The sequence below is a fragment of the Camellia sinensis genome, chromosome 1 (genome assembly GCF_055761805.1).
Source record: "Camellia sinensis isolate YWXY chromosome 1, ASM5576180v1, whole genome shotgun sequence".
NCBI classification, from domain to species: domain Eukaryota; kingdom Viridiplantae; phylum Streptophyta; class Magnoliopsida; order Ericales; family Theaceae; genus Camellia; species Camellia sinensis.
The window spans coordinates 202,292,535-202,318,391 of record NC_138961.1 but is presented as its reverse complement, the minus strand read 5'-3'; the positions used below and the strand labels follow the sequence as shown (position 1 = coordinate 202,318,391).

The window sequence follows — 25,857 nt, the reverse complement described above, 5'->3', positions numbered from 1 at the left end:
TGTGCTTATCCCTCCACTCTCATCTTCTAGGTTTGTGATTGGCATTGTGGTTGAGGAGTAGTTAGTAGCATCCCATGGCAAACCCTTCTACTCTGACTGATACCCTCTACACTGGCCTTAGAATCCCCACATCTCTATTCAATGGTTAGAATTATCTAGCGTGGTCGCAGAGTTTGACTATTTTCTTGAAGAGCAATGGGAAGATGGGATATGTTAATGGGCGGGTTCAGGCACCCTGTATCACCGACCCTCATTATGACCAGTGGGAGATTACTAATTCTTTGATTATGGGCTGGTTAATCCATTCTATGGTTCCGGAAATTGGAGAGGGCTACTTGTCTATGGACACTGCCCAGGATATGTGGGAGGCCGTAGCAACTACTTACTCCAGGAAGGGAAACTTTTCAAAGGCTTTCGAGTTATGTCGCTCTATTGAATGGATGGTACAAGGTGAGAAGACTATCCTCTAGTAGTTTATCTTCCGTAGCAATGGGTGGAAGTGGCTTGATCACCTTCAGAATTACAAGCCTGTCTGTCCCACTGATTCTGCTAGTTACCAGAAGTTTGTGGCGCAAGAGCGGGTCTTCAAGTTCTTGGAAGGCCTAAATGTGGAGTATAATCCAGTTCAGAGCAAAGTACTTGGCATAGATGTGCTTCTTTCTCTCTAGGAAACCTTTGTTTTTGTGCAAAATGAGGAGAGTTGCCGTTCTGTGATGCTTCCTTCTACTACTACTGATCGCTCGGCCTTGGTTTCCGAACTCTCTCGCGATGGCAACTGTGTGACTCGTGGTTCTCGTCCTTCCTTTGAGAAGGATAATCTTTACTGTGACTACTATTGTTGACCTCGCCACACATGAGAGACTTGTTGGAAGCTGCATAGCACTCTCTCTGGTGGCCGAGGCGACCGTCCTGGTACTCGAGGGGGTCAGTTTGGTACTAGAGGCCGCGGGGCCAATGCACGAGCCCATCTTTCAGACATTATTGCGCCACCATCTTCATCTCCAGTTGTCTCCTCCGCTGCTGATGTTTCAAGGTTATCTGTCTCGAATTTTGAGATTGTTCTTTGCCACTTGCTAGATCGTTGAGCCTCCATTTCTGCTACAGGTGCACTCTCTTCTTCCTTTGCCAATTCAGGTAACTTAGCTTCCTCCCCATGTGCATTGCTATCTCATACGACTGTACCATGGATTATTGATTCCGGTGTTTCCGACCATATGTCTGGCTCTTCTAATTTATTTTTAGAGTATAACCCCTTCTCAGGTCAGGAAAAAGTGCGTATTGCTGATGGTACCATTTCCTTTGTGTCATGAAAATGTTTAATTCATGTCACTTCTTCCTTTCCTTTGTCTTCTGTCCTTCATGTTCTCAATTTTAGTGTTAATCTTTTATCTTTGAGTCGTATCACCCGTTACTTAAATTGTAATGTGACATTTTTTCCTGATCGTTGTCTTTTTCAAGACCTTATCACGAGGAAGAGGATTGACAGTGGTAGAGAGGAACATGGGTTCTACATTCTAGATCAGACAGACAAGCTGACTCATTAATCTATTTAGTTACCATCCACCAAGGAAGACAGTTGGCTGTGGCACCGTCACTTAGGACATCCCTATTTTTTTATTACTTAAGCATTTATTTCCCTCCGTTTTGGAGAAAAATAATGTGTCAGATTTTCAATCTAAGTCTTGTCAACTTGGAAAACAACACAGAGTCTTTTTTGCTCCTATTAATAAAAGTTTAGTTCTCTTTTCTTTAATTTATTCTGATGTATGGGGCCCATCCCGTTTTGTGTCTTTAACTGATCAAAAATGGTTTGTTACCTTCATAGATGATTGTTCCAGGGCCACTTAGGTCTATTTGATGAAAGATAAAAGTGAGGTTTTTTCTGTGTTTCAAAACTTTCATAAAATGGTTTGTACGTAGTTTGGGGCGGTTGTCAAAATTCTACGTTATGATAATGGGGGGGAATATATTGGCTCTGGTCTTGTCACTTACTTCGCCATGCATGGCATTATTTACCAGACTTCATGCACTAATACCCTTGAACAAAATGTTGCTGCGGAACGCAAAAATCGCCATCTCTTTGATGCTGCCCATTGTCTATCCTTTGAGATACGGGTTCCTCGATCCTATTGGGGGGAAGCGGTTCTCACTGCCGCTTGTTTGATTAATCGTCTTCCTACCCAAGTCCTTCAAAAACAAACACCTCTTCAAGTTTTGTTTGGGTCTCTCTCTTTTGGGTTCTCCATTGCTCCTAAGATCTTTGGCTTTGTTTGCTTTGTCCATAATCATTCTCCCACTCGTGGTAAATTAGATCCTAGGTCACTTAAGTGTGTTTTTCTGGGTTATTCTGCCACCCAAAAAGGTTATCTGTTATCACCCTCCCACTCGCAAATGGTTTGTCTCCATTGATGTCACGTTCTTTGAGTCTTAGCCTTACTTTTCGCCTTCCCCGGTATCTCAGTCATCTCTTCAGGGGGAGCCTTGGTGTGAAGAGATTCTTTTTCTGCCTGTTTCTCTTCTGCCAGTGGTTGAACAGATAGAGGATGATGAGCCAGCAGTTGTTGAGGACAAGGAAGCAGGCAAAGTTTATATTCGGGACAAGGACAAACAACAAGTCACTTAGATACAAGAGCCTACTCTCCCTAAGAGTTCAGGTAATTCTAATTCTAGTACTCCTATTCTTGATGTTCCTGATCTTGATGTTCCTATTGCTAATAGGAAGGGAGTTAGGTCATGTACTCAGCATCCTATTACTAATCATGTCTCTTATTTTAATCTGTCTTCCTCATATAAAGCCTTTCTGTCTAATATATCTTCTGTGAGTCTATCTACCACTTTTCACGATGCTCTCTCTATTCCTGAATTTAAACATGCCATGATAGAAGAAATGCAAGCTCTCAGCAAAAGTGGCACTTGGGAGTTAGTAGAGTAATAGAAGAAAAAACCAGTTGGGTGTAAGTGGGTGTACACGGTAAAACAGAAAGCATATGGTTCCATAGAGCGGTACAAAGCAAGATTGGTTGCTAAAAGCTTCACTCAAACTTATGGAGTAGATTACCAGGAAACATTTGCAGTTGTTGCTATATGAACTCTGTGAGAATCTTACTCTCTCTTGCTGTCAATTTGGATTGGTCACTTCATCAATTTGATGTGAAGAATGCCATCTTTCATGGAGACCTAACAGAAGAGGTCTATATGGATATTCCTCTTGGTTTTGCAGATGCTAAGTCCAAAGGTAAAGTACGCAGGCTCCGAAAGCCGCTTTATGGACTAAAGCAGTCCCTTAGGGCTTAGTTTGAAAGGTTTGCTCAAGCTATGCTGAAATATGGGTTCAAGCAGAGTCAAGCTGATCACACCTTGTTTGTGAAACACTCCTCACATGGTAAGACCACAACTCTCATTATTTATGTTGACAATATTGTTTTGACAGGGAATGACGTTGAGGAGATCCCTCGATTGAAGGAATATTTAGTCAAGGAGTTTGAAATCAAAGACTTGGGTAGTTTGAAGTATTTCTTAGGTATTGAAGTAGCTAGGAGCAAGGATGGCATCTTTATATGTCAGAGAAAGTATGTGCTTGATTTGCTAAAGGAAACTAGACTGTTTGGAGGTAGAGCATGTGATACACCTCTAGAACCAGGCTAGAAACTCAGTGAGGATCAAGAGGGAGAGCCAATGGACAGGGGGAGATACCAGAGACTAGTGGGTAAGCTTATATACTTATCCCACTCACGTCCAGACATTGCCATTGCCGTGGACATGGTGAACCAATTTATGCATGCTCTTAGAACTTCCCACTTAGAGGTAGTTATGACAATCCTGAGATACCTGAAGTCTTCTCCTGGAAAGGGTCTCTATTTCTCAAAACATGGCCATCTCAGTGTGGAGGCATTTACTGATGCAGATTGGGCAGGATCAGTCACTGACAGACAATTAACTTTTGGATACTGCACATTTGTTGGTGGCAACCTAGTCACATGGCAAAGTAAGAAACAGAATGTGATTGCTCGATCAAGTTCTGAGGCATAATTCAGGACTATGGCTCAGGGTGTATGTGAGTTACTATGGATTAAACTATTATTGGGAGACTTGGGAATTCATCAAACTAACTCCATGTGACTATACTGTGACAACAAGGCTGCAATCAATATTGCTCATAATCCAGTTCAGCATGATAGAACTAAGCATGTGGAGATTGATAGGCACTTTATCAAGGAAAAACTTACTAGTGGCACCATATCTATTCCATTTGTGAATACTGGGGACTAACTAGCTCATGTTCTCACCAAGGGACTAGGAAGCAAATCCTTTCATGGCATTCTCAACAAGCTGGGCATGAGAGATATCTTTGCACCAGCTTGAGGGAGAGTGTTAGAATAGGAAATAATTGATTGTATTCTTATTTATTCTCTGGATTGATTGCTCAAAATTATGCCTTATGGCACTCCTGTAATTGCTCAGAATTATCAATATAAAAGGGAATGAAGTCTAACTCATTTTCCAACTCTTTCTCTTCTCTAAAACTACAGTTTGTAGATCTTGGTCCTTTATATCTAGTCTTGCTTTGATCATCTTTAAGAGAATAGTTCATAGATTTCTCAAAAGCTAATGCTTTAAAAACCTTTTGAGTACATGTCTCATTCTATAATAATTCCTAACCCTATTGGTTACCTTATATATACAGAAATAATAATTCATTTCTTTGTTGTATCTAATTATATTTGGTCGTTGACTTTGTAAATCAAACTTTTATTGGCAACATGTAACTAACTACTTAATTAACTTCGTTTATACAGGTGGGTTAACAACATTGGTTGACATGCCTCTTAATAGTTTTCCATCTACAATTGCCGAAAAAGCTTTTGAACTCAAGGTATGGATGGTTAGCACCATTAGTTTTTCATTTTTCACCATGGAGACTGCTTAAAGTTAAAGCATGCTTATATCTTTATGTTTAGCTCTTCAATTTTCATTTTAAAAATCATTATAGTAAGCTTGCAATAATCATCATAAGCCTATCTCAACTCACTTAAAGAGAAATTTTGGCAAGGAAATTTGGAACAATTAAAAAATCAGACTTGGTTGGATTTTAAAAGCCTATTATTGATGAAAACTTGTAGTGAAGTGACCTTGAAGATGGTGCAATTTATAGTTCTATGAGATATCTAATAAAGTTTCAGATTCTGTTTTTCTGCAGAAGAATTGTATCAACTACAGGCAGTAATGGATTCTTTTTGACGTGATTAGTCTCCCACCAAAAACAACCCATATCCTGCCAAAATAAGAAAGAAAAAATCCTACCAAAACAGCTTGTATCATTTACTCAATTCCATTCATAATGATGATATTGGTTACAATTTACAAAAAATAAATTATTATGTTGCTGCCCTTTATGGAGAGAGAGAGAGAGAGAGAGAGAGAGAGAGAGAGAGAGAGAGAGAGAGAGAGAGAGAGAGAGAGAGAGAGCAGCGGCACATTTTGAGGATCCAATCTGGTTGCCATCAGCGAAACCTCCTGACAACCCATATAGGAAGGTATTTGCATCACAAATAACTAATCAAAGGTGTATTTAGTCAAATTAATTGTAGAAAATTTAATGTATAAAGAGAAATAGAGAATTGTATTATTGATTGATATTAATGTTATATTGATTGATATATGTTTATTGATATTACAAATGGTGAGTGGCTCATTATATAGGAGAGGGTGAGTGTAGTAGGTGAGGAGTAGGTGAAGTGGAGGTGGTAGTGGTGTAGTGGGTTAGGTTTAGTGGAGTAGGTTTAAGTGGGTGAAGTAGGTGATAGGTTTTAACAGCCCCCCGCAAACTCAAGGGGGATAGGAACTAACCAACTTGAGTTTGGAGAGAGTTACAAAACAAGAAAATACATAAAAATAAAAGAGGATAAGAGACACTGTATGGTCGTGTCAGACCATTGGTGAAGACACTGGATGGTGGTGTCATAACGTTGTAGCGGACACTGTATGGGGGTGTCATAACCATGTAGAGGACACTGTATGGTGGTGTCATAACGGTGTAGAGGACACTGGATGGCGGTGTCAGACCGATGTAGAAGACAGTTTATGGGGTCATGTCGGACCGATGTAGAAGACAGTTTACGGGGTCATGTCGGACCGTTGTAACAGACACTGTTGTGACAGTTTACGGAGTCTTGCTGGACCCTTGTAGAAACTAACCGGAATCAATGTCGGGACAGTTTACAGAGTCTTGTCGGACCCTTGAAGGAGCTAACCGGAATCAATGTCGGGACAGTTTACAGAGTCTTGTCGGACCCCTGAAGGAGCTAACCGGAATCAGTGTCGGGACAGTTTACAGAGTCTTGTCGGACCCTTAAAAAGTCGCACCCTCAAAAGGTGTGCCCAATCTTTCAAAAGGCGTGCCATCAAAAGGCGTGCCCAATTCATCAAAAGGCGTGCCATCAAAAGGTGTGTCCAGGTTGGCGTCGAGCGGCGAGCGGCGCATGATGCGCGTGGCTGCCTTGGCTATTTAACCAAGGTTGAATGCTGAGGCTGAGGCTGACAAAAAATTTCTGAAAATCCTCTGAAAAAACTCTTCCTTTGCTGAGAGAGAAACTCTGTAATACTCGGTAACCAACCCGTCTCTGAAACACTCAGCAACATGGCCTCTTCTTCCCGTCCAGCTACCCAGAACATGGCCTCCTCGTCCCGTGGTCTGCTCACGCTCTTTCCAGAACTGAACGAGTCCACAAGAGAAATAACTGGTGCGGTGGCCAGTGAACCTCAACCAAACACCTCCGGTTTTGCTCCGTTGAACTTTCCGATGCGGTCGGTGGAGCAAAAAATGGCGGTGCAAACTGATATTGAGGCCAATCAGTATACTTTGAAGTCCTGTGTGGAGACGATGACGGCAGTTACAAACTTGTCGCACCGGCTGCAGAGTAGGACAAATGAGGTGCAGCATTTAAACGGCCAATTGGCTCTGCTCCAGCGCATGTATAAGGATGCGCGAGCAGAGATAAGTGTGCTGAAGGCGGAAAACAAGGAGCTGAAGCGGAAGGCTGCCGTGATGTTCCGATTTGGAGGTCCACCATATGCTGTAGTGGAGGAGCAGGGTGGAGTGAACGTGCTCGGTGGAGTGGGTAGTATGGAGGCAGCGCCGGTAAGGGACACCCAAGAGAAAAGCAAGAAGAAGAGACCTGCAGCAGAGTAGAGAAGAAAAATCCCACTGTGGGTGCGGGTGTGTTGTGGTGGTTTGTTTGTTTGTTTTTTTTTTTTTTTTTTTTTTTGTATAAAATTGTGATCGGGGTTGATCCCTGAGATGAATAAAATATGATTTGGTGTGCAAAGCTATATGGTATGAAGGGAATTGGAAAAAGATTAAAAAGAATGTGAAAGAAAAATAAAAAAAAAATAATAAAAATATATTTGAAATCAAAAAATGAAAGATGGAGGAAATAAGGAAAGTGGTTTGGAGAAAATAAATAAAAATAAAATAATGGAGTTGGAAATCAAACGGAGGAGAGATGAAGATTTTTTTTTATTTTGTTATTTTTTTTTTATTTTTAATATAATATAATAAAAAGAGATATATATATATATATATAATAAAGAAAGTGGGGAACAAGAGTGTAAAGAAAAGAAAAAGTATAGGTTGCATCGTGGGTCACATGGGTGAGTAAAAGAAAACAATAAAGAAATGAGTGGGTGCCCCCCATGTGCAAGGATAGTGCTGGCACTTCAATAGGTGGTACAGCCTGCTGAGCATCAGCTTTGACAGGAGCTGCCTTTGGACCTTTTTCTCTAATAAATGCGTCAAACTGTTGCTGTTGGTGTTATCAAGAATGTGGAGAAGAGGAGGCTTGTCTGATGGCCTCTTGGGCTGTGTAATCATATCGAGGTTGGTGGACCTCTCAATCATGTTGTCACCCTCAAAACCAGAGATGGGGACAAAAGGAATTTTGTCAGGGTTGTAACCAACCTTCTTCAGATAGGAAGAGACTTCCTGCACAATTTCATCATACCTTGCTTTTGAGTACTTAGGAGTGGTAGCATCCATCTTGTTACAGCAGCAAATCATCTGCCTCACTCCAAGAGTAAAAGGAAGGAGAGCATGTTCACGGAAGAACTTGGGCTCCTTCTCAATCTCCTTTCCAGATCGACGATCAATCTCAGCAAACTTGACAGCAATGTGGGAGGTGTGGCAGTCAAGAACTGGAGCATACCCATTACCAATCTGACCCGGGTGATTCATAATAATAACCTGGGAGGTGAAATTTGCAGCTTTCTTGGCTGGATCATCCTTTGAGTTGGATGCAACAAAACCACGCTTGAGATCCTTCACTGCAACATTGTAGATGAAGACGACCGAGACGGTGGTGTATGGGAGGACAACAGTGAGAGGAGGGGCAGTGGTGGTGGACTCGAAGAAATTTCAAGGTATGTGTAGAAAATTCTAGCAGATTAGGTTGAGGTCCGGCGGGCGACCAAGGCGAGGTTGCCGCCCGCCGGTGAAGCGAAAAATACTAAGTGCTTAACCTTGCTCTGATACCATGTAGAAAATTTAATGTATAAAGAGAAATAGAGAATTGTATTATTGATTGATATTAATGTTATATTGATTGATATATGTTTATTGATATTACAAATGGTGAGTGGCTCATTATATAGGAGAGGGTGAGTGTAGTAGGTGAGGAGTAGGTGAAGTGGAGTAGGTGAGGTGGTAGTGGTGTAGTGGGTTAGGTTTAGTGGAGTAGGTTTAAGTGGGTGAAGTAGGTGATAGGTTTTAACATTAATCATTGTACTATTCTGCCAATTATTTGAGTGGATCGAGTTGATAGCTCACACATAACTTCTCATATAAAAGAACATTTAAATACTTCTCTTCTTACTCTTTGCCAATTATTTGTAGTGCTAGCTCTTTTAGTATGATCAACGCCAGTGTTCTTGGTTTAAAGGTAGGGAATTATCCGTATTCTTTTTCTTTCCCTTTCATTTAATGTACTACTTGTTGCTACAATGTTGCTCAATATGTTGCTCAATTTATGTTAATTTCATCTTAAATGGATGGATAATGTTCTCCTTCTGCTCATTTTTACTATGATGACTAAGGAAGAGGCAGCTAATAGAGAGCTCTTAACAGTAGCAAACGACGCAAGGGCTGGTGGCCCTGCTGAAGGAGCTCATCTTCACATTGTTCATCTGTCTGATGCGAGATCTTCCTTAGATCTAATTAAGGTATGCTAGAGTTTCTCTTTGTTCTTATAGATATAAAATTCTAATCCAAACATAAAAAATGAGTTTTAAATAATAATAAAAAGTGATAGTTTTAATAAAGTAAAGATGTGCTATTTGTAATAAAATTGAAACTGGGACCCCCAACATTGCATCCCAGCTATTATTAGATGACCCCTGTATTAAATTCAAATCTAGAAAAGGTCAAGGTCCATTCCAAAATATTATTGGGACCACCTTTAGGCTCTGGTTATTCATCTCTCTCTCTTTTGGATCAATTTCCAAATTTTTACTACACACATTCTGAAGAGTTCTATCAAGAAACAATGTTTCAAAATAATCTTCTACCAGGCAGATGAATTTTAGTTACTTTTTAAATGAAGTATAGTGGAAAATGATCTAAAAATTCTGAAAATGGAATTTTTCTAAGTCCATAGCCTCATTGTTACTTGTTCAAAGTTTTGGAAAGTTTTACCAGTACTTTTATGAAGAATTAAAGATTCTATTCTCATTTCACTTCCTTGTTTGTCTAGGAAGCAAAAAGTGGTGATAGCAATGGTGATAGCACAACTATTGGATTTGGAGCATTACCACATCAAAAGTCGTTGCACAGGTATGGATAGTTTTGGATATGACTTTGATGAATGGATTTCTATAATCTTTGGTTAGTTTTGGATTTGTTTAAAAACCTAGATAAGAATAGAGTTTTTGGGTTGTGTAGAACTTTTTGGATGGTTTTGAACTTAAGGATAGTTTTTAAAGCTTCACGAACATAGTTTTTGGATGTTTGGAGTGTATAAACAATTATTGGATGTTCATGATTGGATATAATTTGTTTTTGATATTTTAAAACAATATTTTGGTGGTTGATTGATGCTTTGTGAAGCTTGTTTATAATGTTTTCTTAGATTATATAGAGCAAGTCAAATAGAACCTGCCGAATTAAAAAGTACATATACATATTCTACGGCCAGCAAAAAAGTCCGTTTTATGAAATATTCAACAAGCAAAGAGTGTTGTGGTTTGTCCCACGAATTAACAGCGTGTAAAAGTAGTAGTAGAAATCTTAAAACACTACACACAAAATATATTGTTTAAGGCTTTTTAACGGCGTATTGTGACATGCCATTGAAGTGAATGACTTTCCATGATTGGTTATTATACGACTTTACAGCGCGCGTTGTAGAACCATCATCATGGCGTGCATTTCATGTCGTTAAAAGTGAGTATTATAAATATAAAATTTCATTCTCATGCCAACACATTTCATCTTCACAAAACTAAATCATTTTATCTATTTTTCTCAACACGTCATTTCATGGAAATCCACTTATTGAAACATCATGTGATTGTATTCTACAATATTTTTTCATGTCGTATTTCAGGTCTTCTTGTACTTCATCTTGCATTCGAATTCTTGTCATCATTCCAAATTAGGAATATGTTTCACTGGGCAAGCCAAAAATTGTTGGTAGAATTTTTGTTAGGCTTAGATCGACAGAGACTTAACTAAAATCTCACCAAACAACATAATGATCAAGCAATTGTGTTGAGGTTTTATGTCTTGAAAGTTTCAAGGACTTCCTTGGAGTAAAAATAATGACAAAACAAACAAGAGAGAGAGAGAGAGAGAAGATGATGATGAAGTAAAATGATTGAATAAACAATCAAGTTACAAATAAAATACATTAAGACTACTCCTATCTAAGTTTGAACTACTCCAATGTAGATTAGATCTACTCCTAATATAGAAAAGAAATAAAAATCAAGTCATGTATTTGATTTGTTGGTGCCCTCTACAATAGAGCCATCAATGGCAATTTATACAAAGAAATGTAGGAAAAAACTTCTATTAACCATCAATATAACTTCCACCTTTTTACATTGTCATTTGTCCTCCATCCCTTGAACCTTCAAAACTTGACTTAACTTCTCTTAATTTTTAAGATTTTCCTGCATAATCATAATAATAATAATAACAATAATAATAATAAGTAATAGAAAGTTTAAACATAGTCATATTCGACGGAAAATTTATTTATGGTGCAAACAATGCCCTCCAACTCTTTTAGAATGAGAGTACTCAAATTCCTTAAGAGTTGTATGAACATAAATATATAATATAAACTGTGAAAATTATAATCGATTGGCCATATATATAGTTTTTTTTTTCTTTTTTTGTGTGGCCACATCGAAATACTCCTCCATTACTCTTATATAAGAAATAGAAATAAAATTCAGAATTTCTTTTCGTAAACCACTTCATCAAAATTAATTTTTGATGTGAACCACAAAGCCATTCTTGTTGTTGGATGACAGAAATCATAATGTTAATTGACTTTAGAAAATTAATTTTTTTAACAAAATTAACAATGTCAAAAAGTTGAAATTCATCAAATGTGGCTTGTTCATAATTTGTAGCTATGTTTGGCTTAAAATCATACCCCCTAATTGGATTTTCACCATCATTTTGTGATGATTCATCGAATTTAGCAATGTTTAGCTAAAAATCAGGCCCTCTAATTGGGTTTTCAACATCATTTTGTGATCGTTCATCAAATTTAGCCATGGTTGGCTTAAAATCATGCCCTCCAATTGAATTTTCACCATCATTTCGTGATGGTTGTTCAATAGTCTTTGTCATATTTGACTTAAAACCATACCCTCTAATTGGATTATTAACTTTAAAATGCTCAATATCCTTTTGGCAAAAGAAGTTGGTCTTCTTTTTCAATTAATGGCTTGAAAAATTGCCCCCCAGCCATGCCATTTTCAAAACTTAATTTTTTCTAGGCCATGGTTTCTGTGGATGGAAAGTTTTGCTTGGAAATGTCTCTTAGTAACCCATAAAATTTGTGCTTTTTAAGATTCTCTAATTTTTTACTCTAATGCTAAATTTCTCCATCAACTTGATAAACTTGACAACTAAGTTGATGGATTTTTCCATCAAAGTAGTTTATATTTTTTTGCATCAAATAATATGGTGGTGATGAAATTATTTGAAATTTTTTCCAATCAAGAGAATTAATCGCTTTTCTTCCAATCTAAAAATAAATAAATAAATAAGTTAATTCTATACCCTCTCCCTTCCTCGCTTTCTGGCATCTGATATCAATTCTTTTTTTCAGGTCCTCAAGATGGCGGTTACAGATGCTGGCCACTAGGTCGTGGGCTCGTTTCTCTTGGAAAGTTTACAACAGCAAGTATGGTTTGTTTCTTTGTGTACATAATATGATACTTGACCTCATTTGTCTCTAATAATGAAAATACAATTTACAGAGCCGAGGCTGTGGATTTCAACAATTTGATATGAGACTAAATTTGTTGACCATAATGTTTAATTTATAATTTTGGAGCAAAATGCGTCCTTTCTATTTTTCTCATTTCTGAAATCTCTAAAAAAAATTTGATGATTAATTACTGTTCTTTCTGATTACTTATTTTTGTTTTTGAATATTTATTTTTATAATATTTTCCTTTTTCAACTTGTTTATATTGCATATTTCTCAGGCATGATTCCTGAGCTTTGATTTTTCTCAAGTATAGTTTTGTTATATATATATTTTTTTCCTGTGCTCATTATGCTCAATCCTGCAGTTTAGCAAGCGTCTAGCATCGGTCATGAGGATTCTTAACGTTATGCAGGCATCTACGCTTGACTATCAGTTCATCATTCTGCCCCTTCTGAAGTCATTCATGCGGGTTTGACTTTTTAATGCAGCATAATTCTCTGCAATGTTATCCAACTTTCTTGGATCTAAATTTAAATTAGTCAGAATTTTTCTATTCCAGGAACTATTTGAGGTTTTGGTCGACAAAGACACAAAGAAGAAGGCAGATGCTGCAAGAGAAGCACTTTTATCAGAGATTGAACTGGAAGCCAAGAAGAAGAAAGATTTTGAGTCCAAGAAAAAGAATAAAAATCAGAGAAAGAATAAGGATCCAAAGGTTTTTAACTTTAGACTCTGGTTGTGTTTTTTACCATCAAGGTTGCTGTCATGTATGTCTTACATGTTTTGTACAAGTTCAGTCTAATACTCATAGCATGTTTTGTACAAGTTCAGTCTAATACTCATAGCATTGCAGGTTACTCAAGGTGATGACCTGTATGTACCGCAAGAGGAAACTGAAGAACAAGTGTAAGTCCTCAATTGTCTCTCAGCCACAGATAGCACTGTAGAAAATTATTAAAAGATCACAGCTTTTTTCTAATATCGGCTCTAATGCACATTTTAAGTTTAATCTGGGTTTTCGATCTTTGTCTTCCTCCAGTCACTTTCCTGTTAGCTACAATGGTGATTATCCTAGTTCTGTGATTGTTGTTGCTGCAAGAGCTGATGAATTGGGGCTACAGGAAGAGGAACTTAAGCATGAAATTGAGCATGATGTGGAGGAAAGAAAGCTTGAAGAGAAGTTGGAGTACCAAAGGCAGATTGCGGAAGAGGATAAGCATACAAATCTAGCCATGCAAAATAAGCATGCAGTTGCTGCATCCATAGCAGAGGAGGTGGAAGAAATGGATGTTATTTGCGCCACTGATTTAGGGCCAGGACTGAGAAATGTTGGTGAAAACAATTGCTTTATCAATGTGATTGTACAGGTTGGTGTTCTGTTCAAAGAGTTTTCCTTTTTTGGGGGTCTTGGTATAAATTTCATTTTCTATCCCCTTTAACCAAAGTATGATAATGAATTCATTTTATCAACCTTTTTGTCAATATGCAGTCTCTCTGGCATTTAAGAACATTTAGAGGCAAGTTTTTGAGAAGATCAACATCTGCTCATGCTCATATCAAAGATCCCTGTATTGTTTGCGAATTACATGGTATTTCACTGCCCTAAGAGAAGCTAAGGAAGGAGATGATGCTGTTTCTCCTACCACTTCAAGAATTGCTTAGAGCAAATGGCAAGATGGTAATTTCCTGGGAGTAGACAATTTTGACGGTCTTGTCATCATATTTTCACCCTTCTTCAAAGTTATAAATTTAGACGTCACTTCTGTTTCCTATGCAACTTCGGTTGCTGATTTGCTTGATTTTACAGGGACAAAAGAATGATGCTTCTGAAGCTATTTTGGATGTTCTTCATTGGTCATTTACTTTTGGTTCTGATACTAAAATTACCCGGAAGCAGTTACACAGACTCGGAATTGTGATAGTGATGCTTGTATAGCACATACAGTTTTTGTAATGAACATAATTGAAAAACTGAACTATAACACTTGTAGTACTGCTGAATCCCGACAAATGAATTATCTTTGGAAATGGACAAATGCGTCTGCAATCAGACAATTGAAGACATGTTTTTTCTGAAGCATTTTATGATAAATTGTCAATTTTTCCTGTTATAGCGAAAGAAAAGAAAAGTCCATTTTGGATATGTCTTTTAAAGTTGTGTTATTTCCCAACTCAGCATGATCATCTGAATGAGCTTTTGAAACGCGATATAAGGGAAAAACATCAGAATAGTTGTGGCAGCTGTAGCAAACGAAATATTCCTCACTGCATTCTTTCAACTCCTCCACGTGTTCACAATAGGTAAATTATAAGTTGTTTGAAAATATTTCATTACGCTTTGTGTTTTTTGTTTACTAGTTTTTGATTTGTTAATTGCAATTCTTAGTTGGGAGAGTCTTGAAGAGCCTGCACATAAAATATCTGCAACATTGGGAGCTCTAAGTACCAAGATAGATATTGGTGTCATCTACGAGGGTTTAGATCCAGGAAACACACATTATCTTATTTCAATGGTAAACTTGCCTCCGCTTTATACTCTTCTATCATTTAGTTCCATTTTTCATGATGGATTTAGTAAACAAATTTCCCCAAGTTCTATTGCTTATGGGCTTCATTTAAAGTCACTTTTCTTCTTCTTCTTCTTCTTGTGAAATGTTGGTTTAGTAGAATGATAGAGCTGATTTTTTTTTTTTCTCTTTTCCATTTTATTGAAGAATGTCTTATTGCTTGATTGATACTCAATTCTCATTCTTTCCCTGTAGCATAGCAAATGCACTATTACTAGTTTGGCATCACTATTTATATTTTTGGACTAAATCAATAATATGACACAAGAACAGTTTATCTCATTAACAAATTTCCTTTTAGGTTTGCTATGGCCTAAAGCACTACATCTGCCTTGTTTACAACCGTGCGAAAGAAATTTGGATTTTGTATGACAATGATAAAGTGAAGGCACATTCAATTAAGTTACAAGATTTTATTCTTAAATCTTACCTTTCATTTAGTTTGTGTAATTTATGTTTAAATTTGAACAGGTTATTGGTAGTTGGGATGGTGTTCTTACCATGTGTTCAAGAAAGCGTTTGCAACCCCAACTTCTATTTTTTGAAGTGAAGGGAAGTGTCTCTGTAACTCCTTTGGAGGAAACCAAGGTGCCTGACAATCCTTAGGAAGTATGCAAGGCTGAAAGGAAAAGATCTGGCAACCATGGCAAGACCAAGCAAGGTAAGCAACCTTTTTTTAAAGCTAGGCTATCCTGAATATCATTCTAATCTGTAAAAAATTGAAAAAATAATAAAATTGACACGGCATCTGCAAATCTCCAGGACTTGTTTGGATGGTTATATTCCCAAAGAAATATGTAGCAGTAAAAAGGGCTTTATGCCTACTTATAAAGTGACTTATTATGTATTACATACAATTATTGTTGTTTACCATCTAAGGTTGTTTTAATGCCATCATACATCTTAAGATATAGATAAAATGGGGCATATACAGGCAAGTGCTTGTGTTTTAGATTGTTGCTCTTTCATGGGTGGGGAAATTTGATCCGACGAAAGATTCTCCGAATAACTAACAAAAAAAATAAAATAAAATTGATGAAGTAAAATAAAACCAAATATTGAATTCAGTGTTCCATATTCCTCTTGAAACATAAATGAGCAAATATAAGCTTGCCACATTGAGAGGTAGCTAAAGGAGATTCCGGACTTCTAAAATTTATATTTATTTCATTTACTCAAGTAGTTGAAAACTATGGAAGGGCCTTTGCTCGGATTTCTGGTTTGTCCACAATTTTTAGAGACATCATGAGCACCATAATGAGCCAAAGGGTGCTTCAAAGCTATCCTTCGGGTTGATTTGATATTTAGAAATATTGATTTAACAGACACATTAGGGCGAGATTGTTAAATTTTGGTTTAATTTTATATTTTATTACTGTTTGTTTCTATTCAATATTCAAATTTGTAGTTTAAATTCTATAAAATTTGTGGGTTATTGTTGGTTAGTGATTTTTTAACTTCTATTATTTGTTGTAAAATTTGTTATTTGTAGCAATATACTTTATAATTTTTTATTTTTATTTTTCTGTAGATATGGATTTGGGTGATGAACACCTATTTAGTCATCTTCTTCAGAGACAGTCTAATTGTGTTATTTATGTACTTAAGGGTGACTTGGGAAACCATTCCTATGGTTATACCTCCATGCAAAATTGTGTTAAGAATTAAACTTTTAAAATTAGCATACTAGATTATAAAACTGATGAGGAGGCGTTTGAAGGGTTTATCTGCTTGAAGTCTTGCAAAAGGTTATATGTCTTCGATGGTTTCACATTAGATAACAACATTTTATTAGTAGAAAGATTAGGGTCCAACTTTGCAACGTTCTTTCAAGATGAATACACAACATTTGTGAGAAAGGGTTAGCCTCACACTCATTGGTTTGAGTTTATCAAGGACAAATTTTGTGCAATTTTCAAGTATTGTTTTTCTTCTAATTATTATGTTTAATAATAATATTTTGTAATTATTATTTTTTGCAATTAGTTATAATTGTTGTTATGTAGGGATATGATCAACGGATTATGGCGCATATATTCATTACAATTTGTGAGTGAAGTGAGGGTTGGCGGTACTTCAGTAATCAATAATTGTGCGAAACTTTTTTTTTTTCATAATCCTAACTCTGGTATGTTTAGCAAGTTATATTTTTTTTATTTTTTATTTTAGACTCTTTATTTTAATCATTTCTTTTCTTGGTATTGAAGTTTTTTTTGTTTTATAGAATTTTTTTTTTTTTGTACGAAGTATTTGAGGAGCTTGTTGAACTAAAAGAAATAATCATTGAAATTTTATTGAAGTCGTGTGGTAATTGGGATGGTTCTATAAAGATGTTGGAAAATTGTTTTCATCAACTAGCTGTACCAGGTGATTTGTATTGCTTTGTGTATTTTTTGTGTGATGAAAATTATTTGTAAGTTTTATTTTAATTTTTTCAAAGCTTTGTATTTATTTATATATTTTTCAATTCACTTTTCTTTTTTTTTTTCTTTTTGTAGGAATAATGTTGATTTGGATTGGTTACTTGATAATTCTTTTTTCTAGAATACAATGGAGAAATCTAAGTTCATTCGTAAGTTGGGTAACATTTTACACGTGCAGCAAAGGTTAGATACATATACATGAATATCTTTGTGATACTTAGTGTTATTGCACATTCTGGCTGGGAGAGTTTGGTTCCAAAGTCATGGCTGACTTGGGATGTCTATTGTCGGTTTGAAGCAGATATGAGAAAGGATAGCAGCAACAATAGTAATCGGCTTCAAAGTGTTAGACGTAAAATAGTAAGATACATGTGCAACTTGTTTGAACATGCAAATTCGAGCTTCCCTGTACTTGTATATTTTTTTTTTGTCCTGTGATTTGACTTTATTAAAAATTAATTCTTCTTTTAAATTTTTGATAGATGCATGTGAAAAAGGAGAGAATTGTTCAGGGGGAAGACAATATTATGTTTGTGTTTGGAGGGACTGCTCTCCTCTTACGCCGTGCTTGCAACCACCTTTTTTTTTATCTCCTGTCAAATAGCCCCTACCAGCACTAAATGATATTTAGTGTGGTTGTTTTTTGTTTTGAAATACTAAATGGTATTTGGTTATTTATCCAAAAAACAAAAAATAATTCAAAAACAAAAAACCAGAGACACTAAATACCGTTCAATATTGCTGGGGCATAAAAAAGTGGTGGTTGCATGCACGGCGTAAGAGGCCAGCAGTCCCTCCAAACATATCGCCTTCCATCTAAACAATTCTCTCCATTATCACACGCATCTATCAAAAATTTAAAAGAAGAATTAATTTTTAATAAAGTCAGATCAGAGGACAAATAAATAAATAAAGGCAAAAATTATATATACATACATGTACAGGGAAGTTGGAATTTGCATGTTCAAACAAGTTGCGTATGTATCTTACTATTTTATGGCTGACACTTTGAAGCCGATTACTATTGTTGTCGCTGCTGTCCTTCTTCATATCTGCTTCAAATCGATAATAGACATCCCAAGCCGGCCCTGACTTTGGAACCAAACTCTCCCAGCCAGAAGGTACAATAATACCATAAGTAACACGAAGATATTCATGTATATACTCATCAAGATACGAGGTATCTAACCTTTGCTGTACGTGTAAAATATTATCCAACTTACGAATGAACTTATATTTTTCTATTGTATTCTAAAAAAATAATTATCAAGTAGGCAATGCAAATCAACATTATTCCTACAAAACGAAGAAAAAAAAAAATAGTGCATTGAAAAATATATAAATAAAAAAAAGCTTTAAAAAAATAAAAATAAAACTTACAAATAATTTTCATCACACAGAGAATACACAAAGTAGTACAAATCAACTGGTACAGCTCGATGAAAACAATTTTCCAGTATCTTTATAAAACCATCCCAATTACCACACGGCTTTAATAAAATTTCAATGATTATTTCCCCTAGTTCAACAAGCTCCTCAAATACTTCGTAAAAAAAAAAAAAAAATTGTAAAACAAAAAAAACTTCAATACCAAGGAAAGAAATTATTAAAATAAAAAAATATAACTTGCTAAACATACCAGATTTAAGATTATGAATAAAAAAAAAGTTTCGCACAATTATTGAATAATGAAGTACTGCCAGCCCTCATTCCACTCACAAATTGTAATGAATATATGTGCCATAATCCGTTAAATATATCCCTACATAACAACAATTATAACTAATTGCAAAATATAATAATTACAAAGTATTATTATTAAACATAATAATTAGAAGAAAAACAATACCTGAAAATTGCACAAAAATTGTCCTTGATAAACTCAAACCGAGTGTAAGGCTTACCCTTTCTTACAAATGTTGTGTATTCATCTTGAAAGTACGTTGCCAAGTCGGGCCCTAATCTTTTTACTAATAAAATGTTGTTATCCAACATGAAACTATCGAAGACATATAACCCTTTGCAAGACTTCAAGCAGATAAACCCTTCAAACGCCTCCTCATCAGTTTTGTAATCCAGTGTGCTAATCCTTAACACAGTTTTGCATGGAGGTATAACCGTAGGAATGGTTTCCCAAGTCACCCTCAAGTACATAAATAACAGTATTAGACTGTCTCTGAAGAGATGACTGAATGGGTGTTCATCACCCAAATCCATATCTACAGAAAAATAAAAAATTATAAAGCATATCGCTGCAAATAACAAATTTTACTACAAATAATAGAAGTTATAGAATCACTAACCCACAAATTTTATAGAATTTAAATAATAGAAGTTATAGAATCACTAACCCTCAAATTTTATAGAATTTAAACTACAAATTTGAATATTGAATACAAACAAACAGTAATAAAATATAAAATTAAATCAAAATCTAACATTGCCCAAATGTATCTGTTAAATCAATATTTCTAAATATCAAATCAACCCTAAGGATAGCTTTGAAGGCACCCTTTGGCTCATTATGGTGCTCATGATGTCTCTAAAAATTGTGGACAAACCAGAAATCCGAGCAAAGGCCCTTCCATGGTTTTCAACTACTTGAGTGAATGAAATAAATATAAATTTTAAAAGTTCGAAATCTCCTTTAGCTACCTCTCAATATGGCAAGCTTATATTTACTCATTTATGTTTCAGGAGGAATATGGAACACTAAATTCAATATTTGGTTTTATTTTACTTCATTAATTTTTTTTTTTTTTTGTTAGTTATTCAGAGAATCTTTCGTTGGATCAAATTTCCTCACCCATGAAAGAGCAACAATCCAAAATGCAAGCACTTGCCTGTATATGTCCCATTTTATTTATATCTTAAGATGTATGATGGGATTAAAACAACCTTAGATGGTAAACAACAATAATTGTATGTAATACATAATAAGTCACTTTATAAGTAGGCATAAAGCCCTTTTTACTGCTACATATTTCTTTGGGAATATAACCATCCAAACAAGTCCTGGAGATTTGCAAATGCCATGTCAATTTTATTATTTTTTTACAGATTAGAATGATATTCAGGATAGCCTAGCTTTAATAAAAGGTTGCTTGGCCTTGTGTCACGGGCCGACTCCTTTAGAGGTGCAGCGGATCAATTTTTGCCCGTGTGGCGCTCAAACTCCACCAAGTTTAAGCCCGCCATAGCTCATTGACAAATCGAGTGTTGATGGTCTCACCCGTTTGAACATTAGGGCCCATGCTTTGTCAAGCAAAACAACTTCACATGGAAGCTCCGTCTTCACCCGGATGCCACAAGTAGGCCTGACACCTCTAGTGCACCAAGCACGGCATAAGTCGCTGCATAGCGCCAAGCTTACCTCAAGCAAGGTGCTCGCCCAACTTAGGTTCATGTCATCAAGGTGCCTAGCCACACAACAATGTGCTAGCAAAGGTCCTCAACTTAGCCGACAAGCCAACGTTGCATGTTGGGTCTTTAGTAGCATCTCGAAGTGTCGTAGGGTCTACATGCCTCAATAGATGCATATTGGATGGCCACTCGGTCATGCGAAGCCCACAAGCCATCGAGGGTCAATCTCTTGCCTACGGCGTAGTTCTTGTGCCAACATGTGTGCTAGATTCCGCCTAAGGCCATTGCGCACCTTAGCGTTGCACCAACGTGTAGCATGAGTAAGGCGATGTCTCAATCCGTAGTTTGCATGTAGCATAATGTAGTCCCTCAATGGACGTAGTCATTGCATAGCTTGATGCTTTCATTCGATAGCCCACATATGCGGTGTCGCTGTCCAACCGCTTAGCTTAAGCCACGGGATCCCCTCGTGCAAGGTTGAACCCAAACCAAGCACTAGAGTTGGCACGCGAGGCCTTTAGTGGTGCCTCGATAGCCCATTCGGTCCAAAACGAGTCCCAAAGATATCATATTGCGTGGCATAATGGAAACAACATAGTGGACCTCCCCTCGGGAGGACAGGCGCAATGCTTACATTATTGCATCGTCCACGGGGCTCCCAAACCCACGTGGAGACTCTAGACACCCCTCTGGATGCCTAAATCCCGCCCTTGAGTTGCCCCAAGGTTGCTTACTTCAAGCCTAGTTTGGGCGGGGAGGCAGGTAGGTAGCACACCATGCCCCCTTATAATAGCTTGTTAAGCAATTTTCCATGTGGTAGGAGGAAACATCATTCATGTCCGAGGAGTCATAATGACTTATATGGGCTATGGCTTTGTCTTTTGTTGGCTATTAGTGGCTTACATGCCTTGGGCTACTTGGGGCCAATGTTAGGCCACGTTGGGGCACTTCCAATGGCCACTCTTGAGCACTCAAATGGCTACACCACCGTGTGCGAAACGTCACGGAGTTAGCCTTGCAAGGCAACCCGTGACACCTTGCCATGGTTGCCAGGTCTTTTCCTTTTAGCCTTTCGTACTTCCTAAGGATTGTCGAGCACCTTGGTTTCCTCCAAAGGAGTTACAGAGACACTTCTCTTCATTTCAAAAAAATAGAAGTTGAGGTTGCAAATGCTTTCTTGAGCACATGGCAAGAACACCATCCCAACTACCAATAACCTGTTTAAATTTAAACATAAATTACACAAACTAAATGAAAGGTAAGATGTAAGAATAAAACCTTGTAACTTAATTGAATGTGCCTTCACTTTATCATCGTCATGCAAAATTCAATTTTCTTTCGCACGGTTGTAAACAAAGCAGATGTCGTGCTCTAGGCCATAACAAACCTGAAAGGAAATTTGTTAATGAGATAAACTATTCGTGTCATATTATTGATTTAGTCCAAAAATATAACTAGTGATGCCAAACTAGTAATAGTGCATTTGTTATGCTACAGGGAAAGAATGAGAATTGAGTATCAATCAAGAAAGAAGATATTCTTCAGTAAAATGGAAAGAGAAAAAAAAAATCAGCTCAATCATTCTGCTAAATCAACATTTCACAAGAAGAAAAAGTAATGAAGCCCATAAGCAACAAAACTTGGGAAAATTTATTTACTAAATCCATCATGAAAAATGGAACTAAATGATAGAAGAGTATAAAGCGAAGGCAAGTTTACCATTGAAATAAGATAACGTGTGTTTCCTGGATCTAAACCCTCATAGATGACACCAATATCTATCTTGGTACTCAGAGCTCCCAATGTTGTAGATATTTTATGTGCAGGCTCTTCAAGACTCTCCCAACTAAGAATTGCAATTAACAAATCAAAAACTAGTATACAAAGAACACAAAGCATAATGAAATATTTTTAAACAACTTATAATTTACCTGTCGTTTACACGTGGAGGAGTTGAAAGAATACAATGAGGAATATTTGGCTTGCTATAGCGGCCACAACTGTTTTGATGTTTTTCCATTATGTCGCGTTTCAAAAGCTCATTCGGATGATCATGCTGAGTTGGGAAGTAACACAACTTTAAAAGATATATCTAAAATGGACTTTTCTTTTCTTTCGCTATAACAGGACAAATTGACAATTTATCATAAAATGCTTCAGAAAAAACATGCCTTTAATTGTCTGATTGCAAACGCATTTGTCTATTTTCAAAGATAATTCATTTGTCGGGATTCAGTAGTACTACAAGCGTTACAGTTCAATTTTTCAATTATGTTCATTCCAAGAATTGTATGTGCTATACAAGCATCACTATCACAATTTTGAGAGTCTGTGTAACTGTTTCCGGGTAATTTTAGTATAAGAACCAAAAGTAAATGACCAATGAAGAACATCCAAAATAGCTACCAAAGCTTTAGAAGCATCATTCTTTTGTCCCTATAAAATCAATCAAATCAGTAATCAAAGTTGCATAGTGGTAGGTTCCTACTTATTGCTAATTCTGCGAACAAGCTTCGGTTAATCGAGTTGTATTTTTTTTTGGTGTTTTGGCCTTCCTGTTCCAGCAGGAAAAGTTGCGCTCGAGCAGAGTTTTCACCTTCTCAGTGATTTTATGCTTGAGTGTAAGTTCCAGCGCTTGAGCATGGACCGTGGTTTAGAACACGCATTTTGGTGACACCGCACAAGCGACCACTAAATAAATGTGCACAATATTTATATTTTGCTTTAAATGTAATTGTACGATCAGGATTATTTATAAATATTTTTTCAAAATATTTCCAAGCACTACTACTTCTACTCTTAGATGATGATCCAACCGTTGGAAGAGGGATATTAGAAGGAGAATCAACAGATTCATGTTGTGTGGTATATATATCAACTTTGACATAAGCATTAAGAATATTGGGATTCATAGTAATGTAAGTAAGATAATGTATAAGAATTAACAATTAATTTAAATAATGTGTAAATACAATCAGTAAAAAATAATAATTAATATATATGCACAAATAATTAATGAAAAAAATGAGTAGCTAATAAATTTGATTAAACTAATTAATGTTACCGACTGGCAAATGCGATAAGAAATTAGCTTCTTTTGATAAAATTTTCTTGTTGCACAATTTAGGGATGACACTTTAAAATTAATTGAGAGTTTAAGAGAGATTGAGAGAATTTAAAAGAGAGAGAATTATTTGTTGTGAGATTTATTTTAAAAAATGAAAGATAATTATAATAGTTTTAAAGAGTGAAATAAATTTATAAATATATATTACTGTTTGAATCATGACTATTGGTTTGTATATAGCATTGGTCGTTGGTTTGAATTATGACTGTTGGTTTGTTAATTTGAATTATGACTGTTGGTTTCTTATTACACACACACTCTCTCCCTCTCCTCTCTTGTTCCATTATTTCGGTTGCTATAGCACTGACAGCCACGGTGCCCACTCCACTCCCACACTCCATTTCTCTCTCTCTCTCTCTCTCTTGTTCTTGTGGTTAGCCTAGGGGTGGGTAAACTATTATAAAAAAAAATAAAATTCTAAATTATTAATGTTATTTATTTAATTATATAATTTTTATTTCAGTTCTTGTAATTCAATTATAGATAATTGTGCAAATTATTAACTATTATGTTATTTTGTTTTTGTTTTTGTTTTTTTTATTTTTACAAGATCAAACTTTTTATTTATTTTATTTTTTTAATTATTTAATCATTGCAAGTTTTTTATTTTTATTTTTTGAAATTTGACCATTGGTAGAGAGAGGGCCGGATGGGTGGGTTGGGTTGGGCCGCTGTCGGGATTGAAATTTTTTGGGCCGGGCCGGGCCACAAATGGAAGGCCTAGGCCCGGGCTGAAATAGACTGGGTCCACCTCGAACCTTTGGCAGTCTTCAGGCCACCCACGAACGTCGGACCATTTTTACACCCCTACCTATATGTACACCAAATGTTCCATTCCTAATTATTTCTCCTAAAACTCCCCCCAAACGATATGGCAAATAATTTGAAGAGAATTGATTGGTTTGTTTCTCACATCATTAGGAAGGAAAAAATTAGAATATGTAGCATTGCTCCTTTGATACCCAACTACATAAGTTTCTCCTTCTATCCTATATTAATAGTGTTTTTTGAATTCAAACTTTAAAATACTATTTTATTTTTATTTTAAATATATTTATAATTACTTATAAGGGATGATCTTGGAACTTTCAACTTTAAATTTTAACTTTTCAAAGTGAATATGTATATTAAGACAACAAAATTGAAATAATGGACCAACAAATTTGAACGGAGGTAGTACATTGTTTTTTATTTTATTTTTTTGTGATTTTTTTATAAAAAAATTGTGTCAAGTTTTTTTTTTTTTTTTTAAATCTTTTTCAAGAATTTAAAAGTAAAAAATCTTTTAAAAAAATCCAAAAAGTTTACTAAAAAACTTCTTTTTTTTTTTTTTTTTTTTGTCGTTAGTGGATTTTTAAAAAAAAATATTTATTTTTATTTTTTGATTTGTCTAGTTGAATAGATTAGGAGAAATTATATTTTAAAAAAACTAGATTTAAACGTTATAACAAAATAAATTCTGAATTTTTTATTTTATCAGTTTAAATTATAAAGTTTTGATTTATTGTCAATATAAATCATTTGCCTATTTTCATGAAATAAAATCAATAAAAATAATATTTTAATCATTAAACTCAACAAAAAAAAATAGTACTTTAGATATTTTAAATACTATTTTTTATTAATCAACGTGTTTTTGAAGGGAAGATGTGTTCGAAGAGTTTTATATATTAAACGATTTGAAATATCGAGACAGATATTGGACATTTGCAAATGCCGTGTCAACATGTATAGCATGCCAATTTTATTATTTTATTATTTGTTTACAGATTAGAATGATATTTGGGATAACCTAGCTTTAGTGGGTGTTTAAGAGGTTGCTATTTTAGTAGATTATATTTCGTTTTTGACTATTTTAGTAGGCTAAAATTTATGTGTTTGGGAAAATAGTTGATTTTTTTGTAGTTGGATGTAATGTTTGTGAAAGAAAAAGT

At 35.8% G+C, this 25,857-nt stretch overlaps 2 protein-coding genes across 19 annotated transcripts in view; one reads left to right on the top strand and one right to left on the bottom strand.

The window, feature by feature from the left end:
* Positions 1–23,570, top strand: part of LOC114320838 (allantoinase) — a 33,664-nt gene extending 10,094 nt beyond the window's left edge. For 13 of the 18 annotated variants that reach the window (XM_082893114.1, XM_082893126.1, XM_082893100.1 and 10 more), the window contains 6 exons: positions 4,797–4,873; positions 9,088–9,213; positions 9,744–9,823; positions 12,339–12,413; positions 12,808–12,912; positions 13,003–13,142. In XM_082893114.1, coding sequence (XP_082749240.1) covers positions 4,797–4,873; positions 9,088–9,213; positions 9,744–9,823; positions 12,339–12,413; positions 12,808–12,823 — 374 coding nt within the window. In that variant the 3' untranslated portion in view covers positions 12,824–12,912; positions 13,003–13,142. Of the gene's footprint in view, positions 1–4,796; positions 4,874–9,087; positions 9,214–9,743; positions 9,824–12,338; positions 12,414–12,807; positions 12,913–13,002; positions 13,159–13,296; positions 13,350–13,482; positions 13,811–13,932; positions 14,521–14,619; positions 14,745–14,829; positions 14,957–15,311; positions 15,399–15,481; positions 22,224–23,360 lie in introns of those variants that run through there. The other 5 variants (XM_082893078.1, XM_082893080.1, XM_082893083.1 and 2 more) reach the window with 5 other exon arrangements.
* On the bottom strand, positions 7,552–8,410 carry LOC145801478 (uncharacterized). The gene has a single exon (XM_082893148.1). The coding sequence runs from the start codon at positions 8,228–8,230 to the stop codon at positions 7,643–7,645; it is 588 nt and encodes a 195-aa protein (XP_082749274.1). The 5' UTR covers positions 8,231–8,410; the 3' UTR covers positions 7,552–7,642.
* Positions 23,571–25,857: the final 2,287 nt, after the last annotated feature.

What these genes read in the sequence shown, in the direction of transcription:
- LOC145801478 (XM_082893148.1), bottom strand. Translation starts at nt 8,230, where the DNA reads ATGAATCACCCGGGTCAGATTGGTAATGGGTATGCTCCAGTTCTTGAC.